The sequence below is a fragment of the Dryobates pubescens genome, chromosome 5 (genome assembly GCF_014839835.1).
Source record: "Dryobates pubescens isolate bDryPub1 chromosome 5, bDryPub1.pri, whole genome shotgun sequence".
Lineage (NCBI taxonomy): Eukaryota > Metazoa > Chordata > Aves > Piciformes > Picidae > Dryobates > Dryobates pubescens.
In genome coordinates this window covers 21,306,796-21,331,792 of record NC_071616.1, presented here as the reverse complement: position 1 = coordinate 21,331,792, position 24,997 = coordinate 21,306,796, and the positions used below count along the sequence as shown (strand labels likewise).

Sequence of the window (24,997 nt, the reverse complement as noted above, 5' to 3'; positions counted from 1 at the left end):
ATTTCTAATGAGGTACTCCCACCTTCACAGCTCACCAGCCTTTTGTCTTTAAAGCGAAAGATGAGTAAAGCACAAGAGAAACGAGACTGAGGAAAATATTGTTCCCTTCATTAGGCCTGTATTTAAACGCAAAAAAGTAATACCACATGTAATTAACATATTCACAAAAGAAAAGAAAAAACAATGCCTCGCTATGTTGGTACTGTACAGCAGATGCACCCGTTAGTGTTCTTGAGATGGGCTGAAGATGGGGATAAACAAACATTTCTGGATCTATTTACATGTAAGCGGTTATGCTCCTATGCAAATACAAATGACCAACAGCTTCCTAACAATGATTGTATTAACATCATATTCTGATCTGGACATAATACCAAAAAAAAACCCTTTTATAAACTGCCATAAAACCTCCTTTTCTGCAACATAAATTAAAAGGAATGACATGTAAAAAAAACAAACCCCAAAATATTTAAGTTATTAAATCAAATATACAGAGTGATTCATTTAATATGTACATATTTACAAAAAAAGCACTTTCACTATTAGAAAATAAACTGTGTCAGTTGGGGAACCTAGAGTTCTCACAATTTACTATTTTGATATGGCAGTCTTTGACAGTTGCTATAGAAAAAGTTTAATCTCAAGGCACTTGTCACATGCTTCAATACTGCAATTCTAAAGTAATTAAACAGAAATTAAAAGGCCACTTTTAAACCACAGTTGAAAGATCTCTATAACTTTTTGTTCCTATTACAAAATGTGTAAGGCAAATTTGGGAAAAAAACAAAAATCTTACAGAAGCTACTAACGTAACAAGTGCAGTGAGCTGCCATTAATAGAGATTCAAAGTCAAGAAAGCAGTTTAAAGTTCACATAATTTCCTCAACCAGGAGGTTTTAAAGCCACCATTAAATTAGAGCAAGTAATAAAAAGAAATACATTCTGTAAACAGTGTACAGTCTTTTGTACTAAACTTTACACATATTGAAAATACAACCTCTCCTCTGCCACACAGCGAGTGGATTATAAGTAAACTTTACAAAAATAGCAACTATCAAAGATTACTCATTTTTTTTTTTTAATCTGACAGTCATTGAATAATTTATACAAGGCTAAAGAAACAAAATAAATTTTATTTATTATTTTTATTTATTTTCTTTTTTTACGCAAAATAAAGAAACTATGAACATTTGACTCCAGATATTTTTAGTCCTTGATGCAAAGTGGAGATGCCAATTTTTCCCCTCCCCAGTAAGCGCAGGTGCAGTCAGCCTGCGTTCCAAATACAGGTTAGTCTCTACTGCCTTCAAAGTTTGATGCATTCACATTTTTTACAGATCTGTTGTCCATTTTGCCTATTTGATGGGATTTCTTTACCGGACTGCTCTCTGATGTGTCAGATGCCTTTGTTGGCAAAGGCTTCGCAAGTTTGAGAGAGAGGAATTTGTCCATTTCCTCATCTCTTTCCTCCTCTTCGTCCTCCTCTTCCTCATACTCTACATACTCCTCTACTGCATCACAAGTTCTTTTTTGAGGAGATATGAAGTTTTTGCATTCATAACGAATGTCTTTGTTACTGTAAGATCTGTCTATAGGATTTCTTATGGGATTCAAAGGTGCCCACTGGTTGTTGGCACCCTCTTCTCTGGGAGGACGACTTCTCTCTCTCTCTTTTCTTCTCTTCCGAGTCCACCACACGCAGATGATAATGCAAGTCAGCCATACAATGCTAAAAACCGCACAGAGGATTGGAACCAAATAATCTAGAGGGTAAACAAAAAAAGAAGTCTTGAGTTACAGGACTACATGTATAGCACTGGACATCTGCAAGAAAAATATCCATACATAACTACTTGTTAGCCCTAGAAAGAATTTTAAGAGGAAGGAAATAGGATGTTATGGCCACACAATGATAACCTCCAGAGTGCACTAGTCCATCCAGAAATGTTCTTTGCTAGTGTAAATGAAGTTACAGCTTTTCCTGCTTAATGATGATGATAATCATTTATGACATTTTCTTACCTTCCAGCAGACTGATTATATAGGCAGCATCTCATTCTCAAGGACCTAAGCTAAGGTGGCAAAACTAACCCTCAGTGGTAACTCTTAACAAGAGAGTTCTATCCTTGCAGGAGGCAGGCTATAAAGACTACTCTGCCTCTAAGTTGCTCTGGAAGTACGGGCACTTGCCTCAGAAATGTCCTGTGTTTGCTGTAAGAGGAATCCTTTTTCCCATCAATTCCACAGACATTTATGTATCAGCTATCTCAAAAAAACATTCAGGTTAGAGCTGTGCAAACAAATCAATCCTGCACTCTTTAGGATGTTCCAGTTTTACTTCAGAGCAAGACACCAGAATACAGTCTTCACTGCTCAAGGATTAAACAAAAAAAGTGTTGCGGCAACTGCCTTTTTCCACATTCCCAAATAAACCCCACTAGTCCTCTCAAAGCCACACAGACACTGATTGCTTCTTTAGGAAACCATTTCTGGAAATTTATGTACTTTTGGACTCTTTCCCCTGCCTCCTCAAGGGCTTTACTGCTAGGATAGAATAACAACATTTTTCCGCTCTGCTTGATAAGCAAGAATTCACACGTGGCTTACCAAGCCACAAGACAAGACATGAGGTGCTTAGCTCTTTGCATACAGTAGGATTGTGCAAAAGCCCTGCAGACAAATGCTGTCAATTTACCAATCCTAACCTCTGATCCAAAACAATTCCCTCTGCACTGCGGACAGAATAACCTGCAAATGGCTCTGTAAGAACTTCCAACTGCTTCAACACCATGCTCATTCATCCCGACATTAAAGCTTCCTCTGAATGTATTCTTATGCAGAGTACAGCACACACTCAAACACTTCCTGCTGGTAAAGGGGAAGATGAATAAATTGCCAATGTGCTTGTATTTTAGTAGTTTGAGAGAGTACTGTATTCCTGGAGTAACTGGTATTCTCTCCTCTCTTTAGTCTATACTAAACCATGAATGAGGGGGAGGAAATACCTCAAAGAAAAAAAAGCACCTTTTATAGCAGTTTATCCCAGAACACTGGGATAAACTCACTGGGATCACCTGTATTACTTCCACATATGACCGTGGATCCAAATTTCCTTCATGAAACGTTCCTACACAGAGAATTGTATTTTGGAGTCTGCATGTAGACTTTTTCTCAGAGTAAATTAAGTGTCTAAATGATCATCTCATTGATACACTTGAGCCTTTCACAGACATGGGATTCTCAACACAGATATGAGACTTCACAGTACATTTTGTGATAGGTTTCCCTGTAACTCAGCCAGTTAAGGGACAACATTGAAAGAAACCAAAGACCAGGAGAGTACAGGTTAGTGTACTTCATGACTTCATTCAAAGAACCTGGCCTGGGTCACCTATATAAAAAATGAGGAGTCTGGAAACCACTCTAGCACCAGCTGCAAGAGAAGTTAGTCTATCCACAGAATCAACCAGGTTGGAAAAGACTTGAGAGATTATAAAGTCCAACCTATCACCCAACACCACCTGACTACTAAACCTCCAGGGACAGGAAGCAATGTAATCCCCATCCCTTTTGTCAGAAGAAAGAGGCTGAGGTGTGTCAGAATGTCAGCTTAGTTCTTCATCTACACAATTTCTGTTCATGACACAAACAAAGCTGATATGCTCATTTGGGGGAGCTGAAGAAACACTTTATTTGCCAAGGCTTTAACAGATTAAAGGCATTGCCTAGAAGGAAAATGCAAGGGAAGTGGAACCAGGCAATTTACTAATTGTCTGGTCTATGGGTGGAAGATCTTCCAGAAGATTATGTTGAGGAGGTCTAAGGAAAAAGTTGGGAGAGTCTCCTACTATTTTAAGACTTCTACTCTGAGGCTTAGTTGAACTGGAGCCTATCAGTGGTCTTCCATAAGATAGCCTCCTGCCTCCCTCAGGCAGGAACACATACATGTGAAGTGTTAACTATTTTGGCATAGCTCTTGGAGAGTCAATATTCAGAGATAAAGGTCACTCCAATCACAGCATACCCTCTTTAAGAGGAGTGAGCACTGCATTTTAAGCCAGCTGTGTACTAGGTGACAATCACATTGAAACAGACCAAAGTTTCACATTATCATGGTTGGAAGATACTAGACATCTTTAACACTTCTGAAGGTAAGTAACACTTAAGTACTTCAGAACAGATATGGCATCACACTATGTCTGACCCCTCCCCATAGTTTTATTATCTCTCAGCCTCAGTTTCTATAGTGCAGCAACATCGAGGACTGATGTTGGGCTAAGATTAGTGTAGGAGAATCACAGAATTTCAGGGCTTGAAAGATCATCTGGGCAGCCTGTTCCAGTGCTCTGTCACCCTCACAGTGAAAAAACAACTTTTCCTCATATTTGTGTGAAACTTCCTATGCCTCAACTTCCACCCATTGCCCCTTGTCCAGTCATTTGGCACCAACAAGAGCAGCCTGGCTCCATCCTCTTGGGACACACCCCTTACATATTTATAAACACTGATGAGGTTACCTCTCAGTCTCCTCTTCTCTAAGCTAAAGAGCCCACAGCTCCCTCAGTCTCTCCTCATATAGATGATGTTCCACTCCCTTAATCATCCTCTGGCTCTGCTCTGGACTCTTTCAAGCAGCTCACTGTTTTTCTTTAACTGAGGGGCCCAGAACTGGACACAATATTCCAGATGCAGCCTCACCAGTGCAGAGTGGGAGGAGAACCCCTCTCAACCTACTGGTCACACCCCTTCTAATCCATCCCAGAATGGCATTGGCCTTCTTGGCCACAAAAGCACATTGCTGTCTCCATTGCCTTCCATCCACCAGGACCCCCAGGTCCCTTTCACCTTCACTGCTCTCCAGCAGGTCCATCCCCAACCTATACTGGTGCATGGATTTGTTCCTTCCCAAGTGCAAGACTCTACACTTGCCCTTGTTGAACTTCAAATTCCTCCCTGCCCAGCTCTCCAGCCTGTCCAAGCCTTGCTGAATGACAACACAACCTTCTGGTGTGTCAGCCACTCCCCCCAGCTTGGTGTGGTTAAACTTGCTGACAGTGCACTCTGTGCCCTCATCCAGGTAATCGATGAATATATTGAACAGTACTGGTCCCAGTAGTGACCCCTAAGGGACTCCACTAGACACAGGCCTCCAACTAGACTCCATCCCATTGACTACAACACTGACTCCTTCCCTTCAACCAGTTCACAATCCACCTCACTACCTGATTGAGACCACACTGCCTCAGTTTAATTGCAAGGATGCTGCGGGAGACAGTGTCAAATGCCTTACTAAACTCAAGATAGAGAATCAGAAAGTATTGGAATAGCACATGAGAAGAGGAGGTCTTATGTGAAAGGCATGTTTAGAGTGGAAGATGGTATTGGAAGTCAAAAACAAAACAGTGGCAAGGGCAGGCAGGGATATGACGCAAGGGATGAGGTTAAGTTTAAACTAGCCCATAAGCACAGAATCCTGGTTTTAAAACTGCTTTCTCTTCCATTCACAGAATCAATTAAAGCAGCAACCCAATCTATTATTTTCCTCAACATGTAAAGATAGTAAAGACTGACAGCAGGGGAAAAGAAAATGCTTACACAGTGAGGATGGGAACCTTACCTGATGATGAGTTCCCAACAACGATGGTCTCTACTTTGACTTCTGTTACTGACAACATAACTGTGCTGTTCTGCCGCTTAGTGATTGCATTTACTATCATGTTAGCAGCGTTCTGTATGAGACTGTTATCTTGTTCAGCTCGATGTGGGACAAATGACTGAAAAGTAACAGGAGGAAAATGAAGTTATTGCAATCACTTACCCACAGAAATCTAATTTTTAAATCCAGCTGCATCTTAATTGAGTTCACTAGGTTGAATTTATCTGACAATAGTTAAAAACAACCCTACAAGTTTACTGAAGCAGTATCATGGCTGGCTCTATCCAAACTGCAGATGCAGTGTCAGACTTGGTGGGTAACATGCCTACTTGCTAATCTACCATACCCCAAATAAAAGCCAGCTGACTTCCATGTTACTTACACTGCTGTGCTAAACTTAGTCATAGTTTGGAGCACTTCAAGACATGTGGATTATCTAGATAGAAGCTTGGTCTAAGAACAGTCTGCTCTATTTATACCATACACTTTGCTTCCTGCACCATGGCTCAGCATGTTCTTTGCAGTGCTGCTAGAGACAGGCAGTTCAGCTTCTGCTTCAATAAACACTTTACTACGAAAATTAACTCTTACTTGGAAACAAAACTGGTTAGGCTGTAAACACCTCTTAAGCAAGCCTTTAGCTCTGTAGGGCAACAGTTCCTTTCACCTGCTCAACCTGCACCTTCTCCCCCCACCCACCTAGGTATTTATTGAACATTGTGAAGCAGATGTGCTCTACATACACAGCACAAACATCTTCACAAGATCAAATCCAGACACCTGCAACTATCTCCTTACTAAGAAGGCCTGTAGCCCAAGATTTCTGACAGAACAGGCAAGCACCTGTTTGGTAATTTGAGCTGAATTAGTCTTCAGTTTAATCAGGAAATTGTGGTAGTCCTATGTCATTGATGAAACCTGAAATTTCACCTATCTAGCTTCACAAGAAGTTGCAAATCACAATTGTCATCTGCTTTGCAGTCAGACTAAGCCATAGATCGCAGTACTTGCATTGAAGTGAAACAAGCTTGAACATCATCATCTTCATCTCAAAACAGTAAAAAAAACCAAACATTTTCCTATATATATATTAATACAAGTCTCATACTTACAATAGCAACTTCCACTGCGTTCTCTGTGGAGTAAGATAGATCACATAATATTATCAGAGTTCTTTCCCTAGAAACAGTCCTAGTAGCTGGCAAATACCGGATCTCTGAACAGATATTTTCAGTTGTAGTGCCCTGTTAGAAGCAAGGGAGATGGCCTGACTTTAGTTCAAGTAAAAAATAGTACATAAAAATAAACATCTTCAGATTTTTTGTAGTTACTGAGACCTAATAAGGCAGAAAAGAAGGTAGAAAGAAAGAGTAGAAAAGAGAACATGGTTTCTGGAATGAAGGGGGTGAAACTGAGCTTGCATGACTGTTCTAGTACAGTCTGAGCCCATCTTGAAAGGTAAGAAAGCAGTTTTGTGAGGTTTGAAAAAAAACAGCCACCAAAACATTCAGAGTAAATCCTAATTTTGCCTATTTGTTCAGCCAAAGCACAATTAAAATCAATAGAGGAGTCTAAAACTTTGCAAGTTCATGACAGCAAGAGATCATATTAGAAACATGAATCTTCTGTGCTTTGACATGGAATATATACCCCTACACATATTGCCATACTTCATTAATAATTTTGTTCTCACCTGGGGGACTTTGTCTCCGTTAAAAATTAAAGTAATTCTAGCACAGTCATTGTCCAAGTATCCAGAATTAGGCAGACACTTGATATTGGCAGGTAGAGGCTCAGAGGCACTGCATTCTCCCCAGTCTGCACATGGTGGCTGGAAACATTTCATGTATTTCTCCTGGCACTCTTGACCCATGGGACACTGGTTATTTGAATTATCCCAGTGTTTGCGTAACAAACAAGGTTTTTTCCCACACCACACCTAGAAATTATAAAGAACAAAGTACTGATGCATAAAAGCAATTAACTGTAACAAATAAAAATAGCAATTCACACAATATATTAATGAAAAAAGTGTCTGTATTTCATTACTGGTCTCATTTTCCAACACCCGAAAATAGGAACTGAAAAGATTGAGACTCCATTGACCGGGCAGATCTCCTTAGAGGCTTACAGATTTGTGCTACAACTGAGTTACAGAAGTTCAAACATTATAAAAACCTAGGTAACTAGTTTAAAATAAATCTAGGAAGAGAAACATCTCTTCAAGGATTAATTTTTCTTCAATATTTATACTGAGCTTCTTCCTACAGAATGCTGAAGATGCAAGAGCTGATGCAGGTCACTGCATAAGCACTGCCACCTCAACCCCTCTCCCCTGAAAGAAAACAGCATGTTGATACTCCCAAATTACTGAGGTACAGCAAGCTCACAAACAGCTCCATTTCATGATGCAAACTTTACTATTCTATTTAATGATATACAGCTATTATTTAGGAACTTATAGATTTCTAAAAGGATACTTGTTATTGAGAAAGCATGAGATAACCAAATACCACATACAGATAGATAAAAGTTCGATTTACTGCATCGCTATTTCTGAGATTCTAGTTACCTTTAGGGACTTTTATCTTGTGATGACATCTCAAAGTTGAAATCACAACAGGATAAAGGGTCTAAAATGATACTTCTAAAATGCTAAGTGCATGGTTTAATTATTTCTTTACCTACAGGACCTAGTTAAAGTTAGTTTAAGGCTGGATAGATTAATAAGACTCAGAGGTTTTTAAACTGGTACTTCCATTGAAACATGGGAGTTTGCCATGAGGCAATGTTTCATCAAGTGCTCTTAGTGGAGCCACCCACCTAGACCTACAATCTGTAAGTGACACTGACCTTGTATCTCTCCACCTGCACAGGTACCACAAATCCACTGAGAAATACTATCTCAGGATGGCTCAGAGCACACATACTAATATAACATATTCAATATGCATTTAAGCTAGTCTTACTTTTCTGAAGTCACAACCACCAGGCTGTAGTCCACAATGAACATACAAAGGTTGCAATTTGTCCTTCACTAAGTCTATGAACTGACAATACAAAAAGGCAATTACTACTCACTTGAAGAGATTTCTTCCTACACGTCCTTTACCTTGCAACTAAAGTTTCACAACATTGGAGGCTCTAGAACTGAGTTTGCAAAGTTTTAGCAGCAATTTATCCTTTCAAGGATCATTGTTTCATTCCAGTTCATATTTCCTTTTCTGCAGAAAGTGCATCTTCTGCTTCTAGAGAGTTTGTTCTAGCAAGTAGGGACCAGGACAGTACCTTATTGATAATAAAAACTATCCTATAATGAATGTTACAGGAAGTAATTATTTTTCACTTTTAAAAAAAATATAAACAAAGGCCTACAGAAGAGTCTAGATGGAAAAATGGTAAATTTCAGACAAAAATTATTTAAGAGAATAGGTCAAAATGCCTACCTTGGTGCAGTCAATACGGCCATCCAAACAGTGGCAGTTGTTGCACTCTTGATCCCACCGGCTGCCATGGGGAAAGGTGATTCCTTTAAGCCAGCACGGCTTTCCAATTCCAATCACTAAGTAGAAAACAACCATAAAGGCGCACTCAGACACTTCACCTCTCAGTCATTGAAGCTATACAAATGTAAACACATTTTTAAAAAGAGAAAACTACTAATAATAGTTTGTTCCCTACACATCAGGCTACTGTACATAAACTCTATACCAGCTACCTTACACCCAACTAGGTTTTAGGTAAAGGCTGATAGCAAATATAGGAATACCTTCTTGGCACCTAGGACCGATTCTTCCAGGGGGACAAGTACATCGATATCCATTTATTTCATCTATACAAGTGGCACCATACCCGCAAGGGGAAGACTGGCATTCATCAATATCTAGATAGAAAATAGGTAAAAATCAATTACAAGAACATGAAAAATTGTAATCAAACATTTACTGAGATGCAATCTGACAATGGTACCTGTTTTCTTAGTCAGAATCATATAGGTTGGAAAAAACTTACCATCAAGTCCAACCACAAACCTAACATTGCCAAGTCCACCACTAAACCATGTCACTAAGCACCACATCTATACCACATCTTAACAAATGGAGTACAGCTTGACCTCAGAATTAATAGCTCTACCATTTCAGCAGTAACCTGTAACAGATTTCTCATTATTGTAGCCCAATGGAAGGTCTGTTGATTTGGAATTTAGCTAGCCAAATGGGTCACAGGGTATTCTTTCTGATTTATGCATCTTTACCCATACAAGTACTTACTAATTCTGCAGTCAGGACCAGCAAACCCAGGTGCACATTCACATCGAAACCAATTCACACCATCAACGCAGATGCCTCCATTGTAACTGTAAAAATAATAAATCTATCGTTACACTGAGGGTTCTCAGGGTAGATTCATGAGTCTGAAGATGAGCGAAAACAGTAGGTTGTGTGTGCCATTTTTGAATGCAAATTTCTCTTGTCCCTATTCATAGTACTCCTTCACTATTCTACAATGCAGAATTAAAAAGTTCATGTTAATTCATGATAGGAGTCTCCTTAAGAAGTCATCTACATTGTTTCACTGTCCTCTAATTAAAGCTTTAATTAAACCTTAGGCTGCTGTTTCAGTGGATGGTCTGTTTTCATCAATGGAGAAAGCATAATGTTAGATAAACAATATTGCTTAGTAAATCACCTGCTAAAGCAGCAACATCCTACCTCAGTGCCTGTATGCACAGGGAAGTGCATCAACAACTCACTGAGAGAAACAGCACTGCAGAGTGAACATGAAGGAAGACTGAGCTTCTGCAAGGGTTGGTTTGTTGTTTGTTAGGGTTTTTTGTTGCTGTGTTGTTTTTTTTTGTTTTGGTTTTTTCATTTTAGCTTGTTGTTTGGCTTTTTTAATACCGGAGGTATAAGTTATTGCATCAGAGTGCACAGAGAAAGATGATTTGCTTTATCCACATACTGGTGCTTTTCCCCCTTCAACCAGAAATATTAATCTCTATATTTAAAGTGCTCCCATTTTATAGTTAAAAAAATTAATTTTGCTCTTAAAACACATTCATACATCTTATTTGACCTAACAGGACACTTTTATATTATCTACATTTTTTAATTGTAAACTAACAGCTTTTAATTTCTCATTTTCATTCTAGAACTCAATTGCAGATGCTTGAAAGTTACCAAGTCTGATTCATTTTGCATCACAGTAATTTACTAGTCAGTTCTGGCATGAATACACTAAAATGCTTTTATCTGTTGAGATAGGATTCAACTCAGGATTGTTTTCTGGTCTTTGTTGTTGTCAAGGAACAGGTTAAGCATGGCAAAAAATTGTTTTAGGATTTTTACAGAAGGCTGGCTTCAATTGTTTTAGGGTAAAATTACTTTTTAATCTGGAATGAAAATTCCTATTACTGTGCTCTCTAATTTGTAAAACAGGTACAGAACTGGAGTTCATACACTTACCATGGATGAGGGTTGCAGTCATTGGTATCTATAAAAAAAGACAACAGACTAGTGTAACTAGTAGCATATTTTCTAATGTTTATATATTTAAAATTTCTTTCTTTTCTAATATCTAATGCTCAATAGACTGTATTTAATACAGAAAAACACAGAACTGGAAGTCATCTTCCAGACTTGCAAACAAAGTTCAATCAGACCAATGAACAACATTTCGAATTTTATGAACAGACTGAGAAATGCAACATTTTACAACTTCAGTGTATTTTGGTATCCATATGCAATGTCACATAAATAAACCAGGATATTGGTAGCGGATAATTTAACCAGGCTCTAAAAGCTGTCTAAAGGATCACTGCTACTTTGGCACTTCACGTTTATATGAGCAGCTAGTCAGACTTCTTGTAACTTTTCCTTTATAAATGGCTCTGAATTACCTGTCAGTATTAGTACTAACAATGTCAGCTTTAAAACAGAAAACTAGGGCATACATCAGTGCATTAGTAATTTCACAGCCGATTTAGAGTAATAACAGAGCTCAAATTTAGGTGTCTCTTTTTCCTTCCTCTGTGTTACATCTTGGAAAAAAAGCAGAAGAATCATTGTTGCAGGCTTTACTTCAGCTAACCAGCTCACTACACTGGTAGATCAAAGTAGTTAACTGCCATTCTCAGAGAAAATGATGGAATATACAATAGTGTCTGCCTTACCACATTCTTTTAATTATTAAAATTAGTATTTTGGTGAGAATTTTTTTGCTCTGCTCATGTTCTCCAAAATGCTATTTCTATAGAAGGCTGAAAGTCTTATTTTGGCAGAGATTAGGTGCAAAAAGAAGCATGACAAATTCTTCATTCATTACTCTAGCATCATCATCTTTACCTACCTCCCACTCTGAATGATTCAGATGTTTTGGCATATGAACTCTATAAACTTGCTTTGTTTCAGTTAACAGCTCTGTGCCAGACACTCCTAATATTATCCCGGGGGAATGCAGGGGAAGAAAGGAGAAGAGCCTTACTCTGAGTGCATGTACGCCCTTCCCATCCTTCTTTGCAGATGCAAGAAAAGGAATCTCCACTGCCAACACATGTTCCTCCATTCATGCAAGGGTTTGGAATACAGCTGCTGTTTTTAGCTTCAAAAACAGAAAAGGCCTCTATTCAGCATAGAAGACAAAACATAGCTAGATTCTGGATACATCAATAACACAATCTTGATTAACGTGAGTGAATTGTGCAAGACTTGCAAGAGTGTCACACATCACATGAGAATCTCTCACCTACCTTCACCATCTCAATTCAATTGTTTGATTGAACCATGAAGTTTTATTGAAAGTTAGTACCTATTTTTCCCCATCTCTGTAAGCGCCTTTCAAATACTGCCTCATTCCTACCTTGGCAGTGAGTTATCCAGCTCACAAGGTGTGCTTCATAATAAAATAGTTGTATTTGAAGTTCAGAATGAGTAAGTGCTGCAATAGTACCTAAAAACTGGAAGAGCTACACTAAATTATCTTCATCCAACTTCTTGTTCCTCATGTAAGTTTCACATTCATAAACATGTACCATGGAGACAATGTTCAATCTCCTAAACAATCAAGAGTTGTTCCTTACAGCAGACAGGAACTCTGCAAATTCCCTAGGAAGAACCATTTAATTTTATTCTTCCTGAATATGTCTGCTTATATGCCTCTCAAATTTACTCACAGGGCCTTGAAAGACTAACAGAGAACTCAAGGCACAAGTCCACGTGTTTCAAATCTGCTTAGGAGAAGCTACGTAGAAGACTAAGTAATTTGCTGAGAACAGCTTCCTAAAAATCAGTATCATATCTGGTAAGTAGAAGAAATGGCTCTAAACTTCAGTTACCCAGCCAACTGGAACAGCTGTGAACTAGCCAGCTAAAAAAAAAATCCACTGTGTCTGTTTATTAAACAGTTAGGTACTATTTAAACACTTCTCTGCTTTTTCTGCCTTCATCTGTACAAGATTTGAAAAGCTTACCGGTGTTGCAAGTGCTTCCTATCCATTCTGGAGGACATGAACAGCGGAATGTATCTCCATCATCATAGCATGTTCCACCATTGCTACAAGTATTTGCATCACACTGGTACTCACCTATACATCACAATAAACCAGTTTTAATTTCCATTGGTCTTACTGAATTCTAAGGCTAGTCACTTTTTAAATTACAAAGTTACTTTTTTGAAGAGTACTAAAAATACATAGTTCCACTTGCTGTGTCATGGTAAACAACCAGAAAAGTGGAATCCAAGGGCATCTCTTACAGCACTATTTCACTACATGAAGGAATACTGCTTTTAAATGCTCTATTTTGCTCCTGGGAAAAATGAAGTAGCAATGAAAGTGCACTTATGATTTCACTGCAATTGTTTTAACATTAGATTTCAGGAACTCTAGTCTTATGAGAAGAAAGAAAACAAGTCTTTGGGTAAAACAAAGATCAAAGCAAAGAACACTTACGTGAATGGCAAGTTTTGCCTTTCCAGTCATTCTTACACTCACAATAGAAGTCATTTACCAAATCAATGCATCGGCCACCATTGTGACATGGATTAGGAGAACAGTCATTGAAATCTAAAGAAAGAGTTATTCAGATTAGAATATCTAGCCTACCCAAGATCATGAGAAAGCATGAAACACTTTATAAATAAAATTGTGTGCTATTTAGGAAGATGCATTCCCATTTGTTATGGGGTTATCTTTATATAAAGAAGGTGTGTGTGTGGGGAATCTGATTTAATATAGAATACCATGAATTAAGGAAGGTCTTCTGATAGCTTAGAAGTATCACTCAGTATAGTTTCTAAGTAGAGCACCAAGCTAGTTTCGTTTTTCCAGCAAACAGCTGCATTCTAAACTTCAGAAGAAAACTTTCTAGTAGGCATTACAATGGTCTGTAAAGGAGCACCCCAACCCAGGACATCCACATGAGATGCTTAATGCTCCCTCCTCTGCTTTATGTCTCAAAATACAGAGAGTTAAAAACATTAGATGGCTTAACCATATACCTACACTAATGCATGTATATACACATCTATAGATATGTACACATTTGAATTTCAGAGAAAGTTCTTTTCACTTGAGACAAATATTTTAATAGGTAGAACATAATTACTCCAGACTGAACTTCATCTAGACCACACAGAAAGCTTTGTTGACCATGATAGCTGCCAAAAGCTTCTCTGTCTTTATTTCACATTTCAGTTGGTGCACATCCTGTAATAAGTCTCAGTGAGTCCATGTATTCACATGATCATAGATTCATAGAATGGTTTAGGTTAGAAAGGACTTTGAAGATCATCTAGCACCAATTCCCCTGCCATAGGCAGGGACAACCTGCCCTAGACCAGGCAGCTCAAGGCCTCATCTAACCTGGCCATGGACACCTTGAGGAAAGGGGCATCCACAACATTGCTGGAAAACTGGTTCCAGTATCTCGCCACCCTCACTGTAAAGAATTTCTTCCTATTATGCAGTCTAAATCTACCATCCTCAAGCTTAAAACCATTCCCTCCCATCTTATCAGTTTAAGTCCTTGTAAAATGTTTCTGGCTTTCTTACAGGCCCCCTTCAGATACTGAAGGTGGAAGGATGTCTTCATTAGAAGGATCTTCAAAGTACAAAAAGAACCAAATGCACTTTCCTCTGAGGTAACTAAACCAAGAACAGTTCTGTTACACTACTTTGTCAACTAAGGACTAATGTGTCTCAAGTCGAGGCAGCTCCCATGGAACCCAGAATACAAAACACTTGACTCATGGTATTCATTGAGTATAAGAATTCAGGCTTCAACAGTTCTTTTCTTTCTAAAGGAATGGATATAAAACTTAAAAATTACTTTGGGAAGGTAGAAGCACATTATAGCTTGCACTAGCTCAAAGCTAAAAAGCTTTCCAAGTTTGCAAACTACTGTGTTTGAACAGATTACGTAAGTTTGTCCCTTACCACACCAGTAAGTACATTTTGCTTTTATTGCTGTAAGCATATAACGAGGAGACCTCCTAACAGGATATATCCATTTTAGCCTCTCCTCAGAACAAAAAGAGGTTTTCTCCTCCTAACATATATTCTGTGCTATATCAAAAATCAGATTATGGTCCCATTAAAGAGGAAGTGAAACTTTTAGAGCTGCTACTGAACACACTTTTGTAAACAACACTGAGTAGACTAATTATAGAAGAGAGAAACTTCCATGTACCAATCGTCATTAACTGTTACAGCAAAGCAGTAATATTTCATCCTGCAACACTTTGCAGCACTCACTTGTGTCACACAGTTCTCCTTCCCAACCACTTGAGCAGAAACATCTAAAGGAATCAACTTCATCGATGCATGTCCCACCATTCTTGCAAGGTTTCCCAAGACAATCATTGATATCTATGACAAAAAGTCAACAATTATCTTTCAAGGCTGTCTTCACCCGTCTAGAGAAACGGTTTACACTTGTGTCTTCAGGAAAAGCAGCATGAGGTTGTTACATTTGTACATACACAGGAACAGCTTATCTGTTTTCAAGCCAGTCTAGGTTTCTGGATGTATTCTCTCACATAGCACGTCAAACCAGAACATTAAGTTTACCCTGCGAAAATGCTCAGGTGTTCAATAAATGCCTGCAACAGCAACACGTACCCCAAGCTGTGCTGTCAACGTGTCTGTACCTTCTTTATCATTCCCATGTTGGAGAAATCTGAGTCTTCTTGTTAGATTGTACATATACCCAGTGGATGCAGAAATATTCACATTAAAGTTGGACTAAACCCAGTTTTCTTTCACAGAGCAAGAATGAATGACAAGAACTTGCCAGAAGAAACCACATTTCAAGCAGTACATCTCAACCAATGCTTTTTGTAACTTTAGTAAAGTCTTCATGTTTTATGTCATAAAATTTTGTAACAAAAACTTGAGTTTCAGAGCAACAAAATTAGTTAGAAGAAACTTACTTTCATGACAGTATGTTCCAGTAAAACCTCTTTCACAGGCACAAGTAAAATTCCCTCCTGGCTGACTAATACACCGTCCATGAGGTCCACAAACATTAGATGAAATGAAACGGATTCCTTCTTGGGTTGCATTAGTGAAGACTTCTATTGTACAGCTGTCTATTACTAAGAACGAGAAGTGTATCATTAAACTGAGTTTGCATCACCAACCACTTTTTACTTTTTGAAAAAGCAGTGCAAAAATTAAAACTAGCCACTATCTTAAAAATTATGTTGAATGTAAATTACCCTCCATCTCCTTATAAATCAGGACTGTTACAATCATTTTTTCCTCTCACTACCTCATTAGTTCACAAAGTCCAAGTTTGTACAATAAAAATGTTTCTGCATTGTGCCATTCCAGAAATACTACTGTTCTAATGTACCACAAATACATTAAGACAAGTTTCTGGGCAAGAGAAGGTACCTTTACAAGAATTGTTTTTGCAGTGGTCCTTCAGATGAGAGCAATTCTTTCCATCGTAGTCATCAGGACAGGCACAGTAATAATCTCCTCCTAGATCATAGCATTTTGCCCCATTCTGGCAAGGGTTAGGCTCACAGTAATCAATATCCATCTGTAAGAAAGACCATCATTAGTAGCTGCTGCTTCATCTCCCACAAGTAAGCATGATTGTCTGTGTTGCCAAAGACACAGATGAAGCTAATGCACAAGCAACCTCAAGTTTTAAGGTTTGCAAAACAGAGAGAAACTTTAGGTTACTTTAGTCAATCCTAATGCAAAGCATTTCTGATTCTGCTAAAAAGATACTCCTTTGCAGGAGGCTGAATAAGCACAGCTACAATAACTTAGCAGAGATCAAGCCATTAGGAGATATCACACTGTGACTATTTTGGATCATGACAAGTCATTTCTCTGTCCTTCCCACCCACATACTAAGTGCCGTAATGAAAGTTAAATACTAGTGCACTTGTCAGCTTTGTCTGCAAGACACTTAACACAGAACCTTAGAAAAGCCTGTTCTCTCCAGCAACTTCTCTTCCCACCTCAATTAACACATGGAATTTATTATAGAACCACATAGCCTGGAAGGGACCTCTAGAGGTCAGCTACTCCCCACCTCCTGCTCAAAGTAGGTCTAGCTACACCAAGCTGCTCAGGATCTTGTTTGCACAAATACTATCACCATGCCAATTTGCACACAGAATACTTGGTACATTTTGAACATTTCTTACCATCTGTTTCAAAAAGCAAAATCTAAACCTAGCTTTCATAATATAGCCCTTAACACAAATGAATTGCTGCAGCAAAGCAGTTCTGCTTCTACAACTTCAACATGACACATCAATTGTGATGCCCTAAATTCACCTCAAAAGGAATACTAAATATTGTTACTTTCCTCCAAATTGTTATTCTTAAGGATTATTTTTCCTTTCCTCAAGGGGAATTTTTCCCTCTTCACATCTCACAGAGCTTTCACAACCTTAGATGTAAAATTATGTTGACAGCGGATTTGGTCACTATTTTTAGCGGTTCTGTAGCTAGATAGAAGAAAATTTCAAACCTAACCAAACCAGAAGGAACACAAATGGTGTTAAGTATTTAATTCAAAGCAGCATATACAATTCCAGCTACAGCACAGGGATTTTCAGCAAGCTACTTCATGCTCTCATATGAAACATTCAAAGTAAACTACAAAAAATAGCTAAGGTTTGAGAAAGATTCTCAGATCTCCTCTATCAGATGTCACCATTTGTTTCCTTCCATTAGTGTAAATTTCCCCTTCCCAATGCAAGTTCAGTAGCTGGTATTTTAGTATCTGGAATCAGTGGTAGATATTTCCTGCAACAGACAAGGCAAGCAGACAGCTCCCCCCTACTATTCAAACAGATTTGCTAAAACTAATTACACAGTCTGGTATGAACCAGCCAAGAGTGAAATACTCAAGCTATGATCCTTATGTAGAAATGGCACATGAACTATTAGGTACTGCACCAGTTCTACTGAACTGGTCAATATCTGCAACGTTTTTTAAATTAAAAGAAGGGCACTATTTCTTTAACAATGCAAATAAAGAATAAAATTACTTCAGCATTTAAGAGATCACTAATATCCTCCATGAAAAATTCTGGTGCAAATCCAACAAAACCCTAACCCAATGCCTCCAGCGGATGCTGCTAACCATAGCCAAATTCATGTAAGTGTTATCAGCAAAAGACAAAAAGTACATATTTAGGGCAATATAATTACATTGCCAAGTCTAATGTCCTAGAAAGATCTTAATTAGCATGAAGCACTTTATGAACTATCACTAGTATTTCAGATCTGAATTCTTAAGCACTAGAACTACATGTTCCTAAAAATTATCTAATATGTCTTTAATTACAGGAATACTCCTACCAACAGAAGGATTAACTGAATTAACTCTGAAGTATGTATCTGAAAGATATTAGGATGAACACCTAAAACATTCTAGCATAACGAAAGGGCACAAGTCTTGAATATTGCAAAAGAAAATGTTTCAAGCGTAAATGTTTTAAGGCTGCAAGCATTCCTTAAGTGAGTCTACACCTATGTGCAACAGCTTGGAGGTTTAATCAGGCTGCAAATTCAAGTGTTACAGCTACTATGACAGCACTGCACAACAAATTTGCTTATTCAGAGTATCAAGTAACAGCTATGTCAGTCAGCAATGTTTTAGCCTTGGGTTACTACTATTTAAACCCAGACATATGTTTATTTCAAGAATTTGAACCATGAAAAGTATTGCTGTAATTTCACCACTGCCCTCACCTCACAGAAGACTCCTGAGAAGCCCTGTGAACACAGGCAAGTGAATCCATTCACCAGGTCTTTGCAACGGCCTCCATTTTGGCATGGATTGCTTTCACACTCATTTGTCTCCGTCTCACAGTTTTTTCCTGTGAAACCGCGAGGGCATAAGCAATGGTAACCATTCACTTCATCCTTCAGAGGTGGGGCAGAAACAAGAGTAGAAAGACTTTATTCATAGAACTTGTACACAAGAATTCAAGTTACTTCTATAGTCTGGATTTGTGAACAGCAGTAGCTCTACATAAAATTGTTTTTGTGAAATGGTGCAGCACTACACTGTATCATTTAACTAACCTCTAACTCCAAACTACAGAATGCATTCCTAGCCAGAAAGATTCTTTTTCAACATGGCATGTAATAAACAGCAATTACCTTACAAGTCCCGCCATGCTGGCATTGTCCATGACAGTCATTAATATCTATGGATAAAAATATGCAAGACATTAGAATTTATACTGGAACACTAAGCTGTAACAGGTTTGCAAACCAATAAAGGACAAATTCTTTTCAGAAAGGATTCTTCTAGCTGTTTCAATAGCAAGCAACAATGCTTGATGTCTTAAGAGGTTATTTTAAAAAATATATCATTAAAAAAACATTTTACATATTTCTATTAGTATCATAGAAATTAAATGCTATCAGCAAATATCTAACATTTTTGCTAAAAGTATTTTAAATTGAGTTAGTACACAACATCATTCAGAATCTAGAACGAGATTTATTAAGAGTTATGTAAGCTTATATCTACGCACATTTTAATACCAATTACACTTTCAAATATATTTTCAAACTGTATTTTCACTTCACATTGTTGGAAATTTGAGAAACCCTGACAACAGGTATTTTCACTTTTAGAAGTATGTGTACTATTGTTCATCACAAAATCTTTTTTTAAGAATGAAGCATCCTATGGTCAACAGATACTAAAGAAATACTAACTGATATGACAATTAACTCCTGTCCATCCTGGAATGCAGTCACAGTAATATCCACCAATGAGATTTTTGCAAGAGTAAGCATTAACACAGGGTTTCCCCTCACACTCATTAGCATCTGTGAAAGAAGAGAAGAGAAAGAAGAGAATAAAGAACAAACCCAGAAACAGATTACCACAGCACCCAGCAAAGTTTCCATGCAATCCAAGCATCAGAAGCTCTTACTATACATTGCTAGGGCACTAAACCTATTTACATACCACAGGTTTTTAATGCACATTTTGTCTGTAGTAGCACATGCATGTTATTTTATTCTTCCCTTTACCACAACTCAAAAAGATATGTTAGTTGGGGCAAATCCCTTCCTTGCCTCCATTAGCTTATAGTCACTGTTCTGCCACCATCAAGAAGGAACTACCATCACCCATGCTGTATTTTAAAACAGAAATGTTATCTGACATTCTAGAAGAACTACTGTAAGTAAGCTTAAATTGTTACAGCTTCACTTCAAACTTCTAGCTTTGAGATCTACTAAAGAAGAACTAAGAAATCAGTTGCAACACAAATCTTCAGTACGTTCTTCAACAAAAAGCACATTAGAAAACCACTTACACAATTACTCATTATTTAGGAATAATATCTAGTGGTTTTCAAAACTTTAAGGTAATTACTTACCAAGCTGACACGTTGCTCCAATCCACTGTTGTGGACATATGCATTCAAATGCATTAATACCATCAATACAGGTCCCTCCTTGAGCACAAGGGTTTGATGAGCATTCATCAATATCTGGAAAGTCAAAGGATGTCCTCAATTATATACTTTAAAACCTGGCTTAACTTGTTTGGGTTTTTTAAGTGATTTTTAAGATGAAAGGGAAGACTGTACAAATAAGCAAGCTTAGGAACAGATTGGCTTTATCTAACTTATGCATAGGTTTTCGCACATTTTTGATGTAGGAGAAAGGAACTCTGAAACTGTCTATCTGCAAACATCAAGAAGATTAACTGAATCTGTCAGCAATGAACATGTTTGTTGGAAGTCACATTCCTAGATTATGAGACAAACTTCTTTTTTGTTTTTTGGGGGGTAGGAAGGATTGCTGCTGTTGAAAACTGGATTAGAAACCCCTGTGATCCAAATCAGAAGCAAACGATTACATAGGTTCATAATACATTTTACTACTTCCCTGTCTTCCAAATCAAATACTTCAGCATTTAAATGAATCTACTGTTCTGCTGTGTTAAGAAGGGAAGAACCATTCACATTTATATTCCTTAAAATGAAGCCATTCTATATTTTGCTTTAGATAGGCTAAAGAGTCAGAAACTGTCCTACAAGCTTTGGCAACAGGGCATTCCTCTGGGTATTGCCCAGCTATGCTTTTATAACTTGTAGATCTCAGCTACATCAACTAGATACTGCTGGCTGCACAGTACCATTAATCTTTTCAGAGTTTCCCAGGATATAGCTGTTAGAAGTCAGGTAAAGTCAAACCCTACCACCAATCCAAACCCCCAGAGCATGATAAGGTTGAAAGGGTTGATACAACTAACAGGTAAGTACACACTCACCAATAGCACAGGTTGGTCCACTCCACCCTGATGGGCAGTGACACTTGAAGCCTGATGAGATTTCATGACAAATTCCACCATTAGCACATGGATTAGATACACAAGCATGCTCCGCTGGGAAGACAAAAGGAAAGAAATTCTTACTAAATACTCTTCTGGTATCTATTAAAGGGAACTTTGCACTGCTAAGAAACTGCATTCTGATTAAAAGTGACTAAAATCATGAGCAGTCAAAAGGTGCCTATACAGAAGTTTAGAGCCTCCCTCTACAGTCGTGAAACCATGAAGAGTAAGATTCCAAGTCAGAAACTGAAATGAGATTTTACTGAAGGGACATCATCCTTCATATAAACTGAATTAAAAGCCTGAAGGTAGACAGGTCACACTATCGCAGTGTCCCAAGGAGCTCGAGCAGTTCCCCATTAACCCACAGCTTTCAGTCACACACTTTATTTCTAGAGCACTCCAGCATTTTTTTCCTTCAGTGAGACAAAACAAATGTTGTACACTGAGGTCTGAACAGTAAGTATTGATGATCTCTTTAGCTTCATTCTACTACCGTTCCTTAGAAACGGCAAAGAATAAAGCTATTTGCAATTATAGGCAGTACTGCTTGACGTCACTCCATATAGGACTGTAACACCAGAAGCTACACTACACAACAATCAAGTTCCTTCTCAGAAGTCAAGGAAGGTTTTGGAAAGAAAAAAAAAAAAATCCCCTTACTAGATAAGGCTAATTGTTGCTAGCATTTGTATTTTGCAATCTACTTCAGAGATGCTATCTTTCAGAGATTTATACTGTCTATGATCTTAGGCTCTAGTACCTAAAAAGCAGCACTTATACATTTAATGAGTTCTTTACCAATCTACGGCTAATAATTGGTATAGAACTCATTAAATGTATAACTCCCTTTACCCTGCTTCCTCATCTGAAGAGCCAAGGTGCTTCCCCACAATTTTTTGGGGCAAGCTAAGACAAGATTTCATTCACTTAAAACCATGTAGCACTTGATAGAAGTTCAAAGATGATCTACATTCTGATAAATATGAAAACCTTCTGCTGATAACAGTTTAGTGAACTTCAGGCCAAGCAGTTAAAAGGATTTTAAAAACAAGAAAGAAAAAAAAAGAGGAAGGCAAGATTTCATGTGAGAAAACTGGGAATATCACTTTTTAAAAAGGGATTTAACAATCCATTGTGGTAAAGTAACCACAGAACATCCATCTGAATACTACATAGGAAAAAGCATTATTTTTTCTCCAAATACTGAGTCTTTAAAACAAAAGAGGGAAAAAGATAGATGTTATGCACATGCCCCTTATCTCCAGAGACAGAATAATCAGGAAAAGTGTCCAAATAGTAAAATAGTCTCCAGTATCTGACAATTTTGGTCTTTGTGTAACACACACATGGATAAGGGGGAACAAGCAATATACTATCTTTGTATTGTGGTTATGTGGTTTTTCATATTGGATAGACACAGATCTGTTAAGACCAGTCAAGAAGGCACACTGCACCAGAACAACCAGTGTAAGGCACTAGACAGGAGGGTTGGAGTTGGCACATCCCCACTATCAGAAAAAGCAACAATCAAGCTGAAACGTTACATGCCATCACTTTTCACACTCCCCCTTTGAGAAACCAAAACTAACTGCTGGAAAGGAGAAAACAGCTGCTCCACAAAAATTAAAATAAAAATATATTAATGAGCATATAGAAATACCACCTGCCTAAATACCTAAAACCATCTCAGATTTCTAAAGATACATACAATCTACAGAAGTACCTATTTCACAGTTCTTTCCAGAGTAGCCATCTGGGCAAGCACAGCGATATTCATCTGGTTCGGTGTTCATGCAGGTTCCACCATTCAGGCAGGGATGGTGATTTCCACAGTAATTCAGATCTGGACAGAGAAAAGTGTCAAATAATAGGGAACACATCTTACCATTTTCATCCGAAGTCAGACATACAGATGCCATTCTGGCTTGAACGCTATTCATCTACATCATCCTCATATTTCATGAGCTAGCCTGTCATCTGGTAACTATTCACAGAACCGGGAAGGATGAGCAAAGACAACTGCATGAATTACAGTCAAGGTCAGTCCAAGCCTTTTGTCTTAAATATTCCTACACTTACAATGTTTAAGCAGCACCTGCTAGAAAAAAATTAGGCACAGAAACACTCAGGTAGTTGCAAACTAGCAGAATATAAATGGTTAAAGAGTTAAGTTGAACATGCAACTTAATTTATTTTTTCTGTACATTAATGTTAAGTACCTTTGTTACAGAGCAGGCCACCCCAGTTGGTTTCACAATTACACTGCCATGGTTCATTACAGCTCCCATGAGCACAGCCTGGATAGCGGACACACTCATCACAGTACTGTCCTTGCCAACCGTAATGACACCTAAGATGTAAGTTGACATGTTAAAAGTTAGCAACACAATGCTTCATTATCAGCATTACAGGTATTTAGAATGTTACCATTCTCAATAACAAGATTGATCGTTCACTGTGCAACAGATAACACTATTTCTTCTGTTAAGAAGAGACATACTGCTCCTGTTGAACACCCTTAATGGAACTAATCTTGCTCAACTGTTCTACATACCACAGCAAAGAACAATGCCAAGCCCTGTGTTACAAGTTTTCTTTCACAAGAAGTCTCATCTTCACAATCACCTCACATAGGAAAAAAAAACTGTGATTGGTATAAAAGGAGGTGAAATTACTTTTCAAAATGAGACTGCTGGCTTACTGAAACAAGCACAATAGTTTTTGTCTATGAAAATAATTTCAAGATATTAGCTAATTTGTTCTAGAATGCCACATAAATATAAGGGCAGCCAGAGAGGCAGACATCTTGTCCATTTTCAAGAGAACCTTTTTAACAGATTTATTCCATACTCAGTGTTCTCTAGTGAAAAAAGTACTCTTTGGAGACAGGAGGAGAGAGAACAGAGGAAAAAAAAGCCATTAAAAACTAATTTGTTTTTAAAAGAGTAGAAATTCTGTCAGATTTCTTCAGAGACCAGTATCTTTATGTTACCTATAAAAAGAATTCTGCTAACAAAACCACAACTGTTTATGCTACAGGAAAAGGGTTAAAGTCTGAACTTTAAAAAAGAACACTGGCAAATGCATTTTTTGTTGATGTGTATTTCACACACATTCTAATAAAAAAGAAACAGTAAGCCTGATCTTTTAGGCAAAAAGAAGTTCTACTTGTTATTTCTAAAGTATTTCATATAAACAATTTAAGAGCTGTGCTAAGAACAACAAGATGCACAAAACCACACTGAATGGAGCTGGGCACATGCATGCCAGTGGAGCCCTAATGCCTAGGAGGAAAAAACCAAAACATTAGAAAGGAAACTGTACTCTTATAGATTTAACACCACCATTCTGTTATGTACATGCCCTGAATATCATAAAAGAACATACACTCAGTCTTTGGAGCATGGTGAGAGGAGACAAGGAAAAAGTGTAAATGAGGATTCTTGGTTCCTTGTGAATCAAGTTCCACCTCTTCAGTAAGCTGTATCAATCCCCAGAGGAG

At 37.9% G+C, this 24,997-nt stretch overlaps 1 protein-coding gene across 1 annotated transcript in view; it reads right to left on the bottom strand.

Moving 5' to 3' along the window:
* Positions 1-783: 783 nt before the first annotated feature.
* Positions 784-24,997, bottom strand: part of JAG2 (jagged canonical Notch ligand 2) — a 66,564-nt gene continuing 42,350 nt past the window's right edge. The window contains exons 6-26 of the mRNA XM_054161753.1: positions 23,715-23,845; positions 23,219-23,338; positions 21,430-21,543; positions 20,531-20,644; positions 19,860-19,973; positions 19,293-19,339; positions 18,879-19,052; positions 16,551-16,701; positions 16,085-16,249; positions 15,408-15,521; positions 13,605-13,718; positions 13,125-13,238; positions 12,140-12,256; positions 11,122-11,149; positions 9,928-10,013; positions 9,426-9,539; positions 9,103-9,218; positions 7,350-7,595; positions 6,769-6,900; positions 5,618-5,774; positions 784-1,763 (exon numbers count right to left, since the gene is read on the bottom strand). Of these exons, the coding sequence (XP_054017728.1) occupies positions 1,291-1,763; positions 5,618-5,774; positions 6,769-6,900; positions 7,350-7,595; positions 9,103-9,218; positions 9,426-9,539; positions 9,928-10,013; positions 11,122-11,149; positions 12,140-12,256; positions 13,125-13,238; positions 13,605-13,718; positions 15,408-15,521; positions 16,085-16,249; positions 16,551-16,701; positions 18,879-19,052; positions 19,293-19,339; positions 19,860-19,973; positions 20,531-20,644; positions 21,430-21,543; positions 23,219-23,338; positions 23,715-23,845 (2,941 nt within the window). The 3' untranslated portion in view covers positions 784-1,290. The remainder of the gene's footprint in view (positions 1,764-5,617; positions 5,775-6,768; positions 6,901-7,349; positions 7,596-9,102; positions 9,219-9,425; positions 9,540-9,927; positions 10,014-11,121; positions 11,150-12,139; positions 12,257-13,124; positions 13,239-13,604; positions 13,719-15,407; positions 15,522-16,084; positions 16,250-16,550; positions 16,702-18,878; positions 19,053-19,292; positions 19,340-19,859; positions 19,974-20,530; positions 20,645-21,429; positions 21,544-23,218; positions 23,339-23,714; positions 23,846-24,997) is intronic.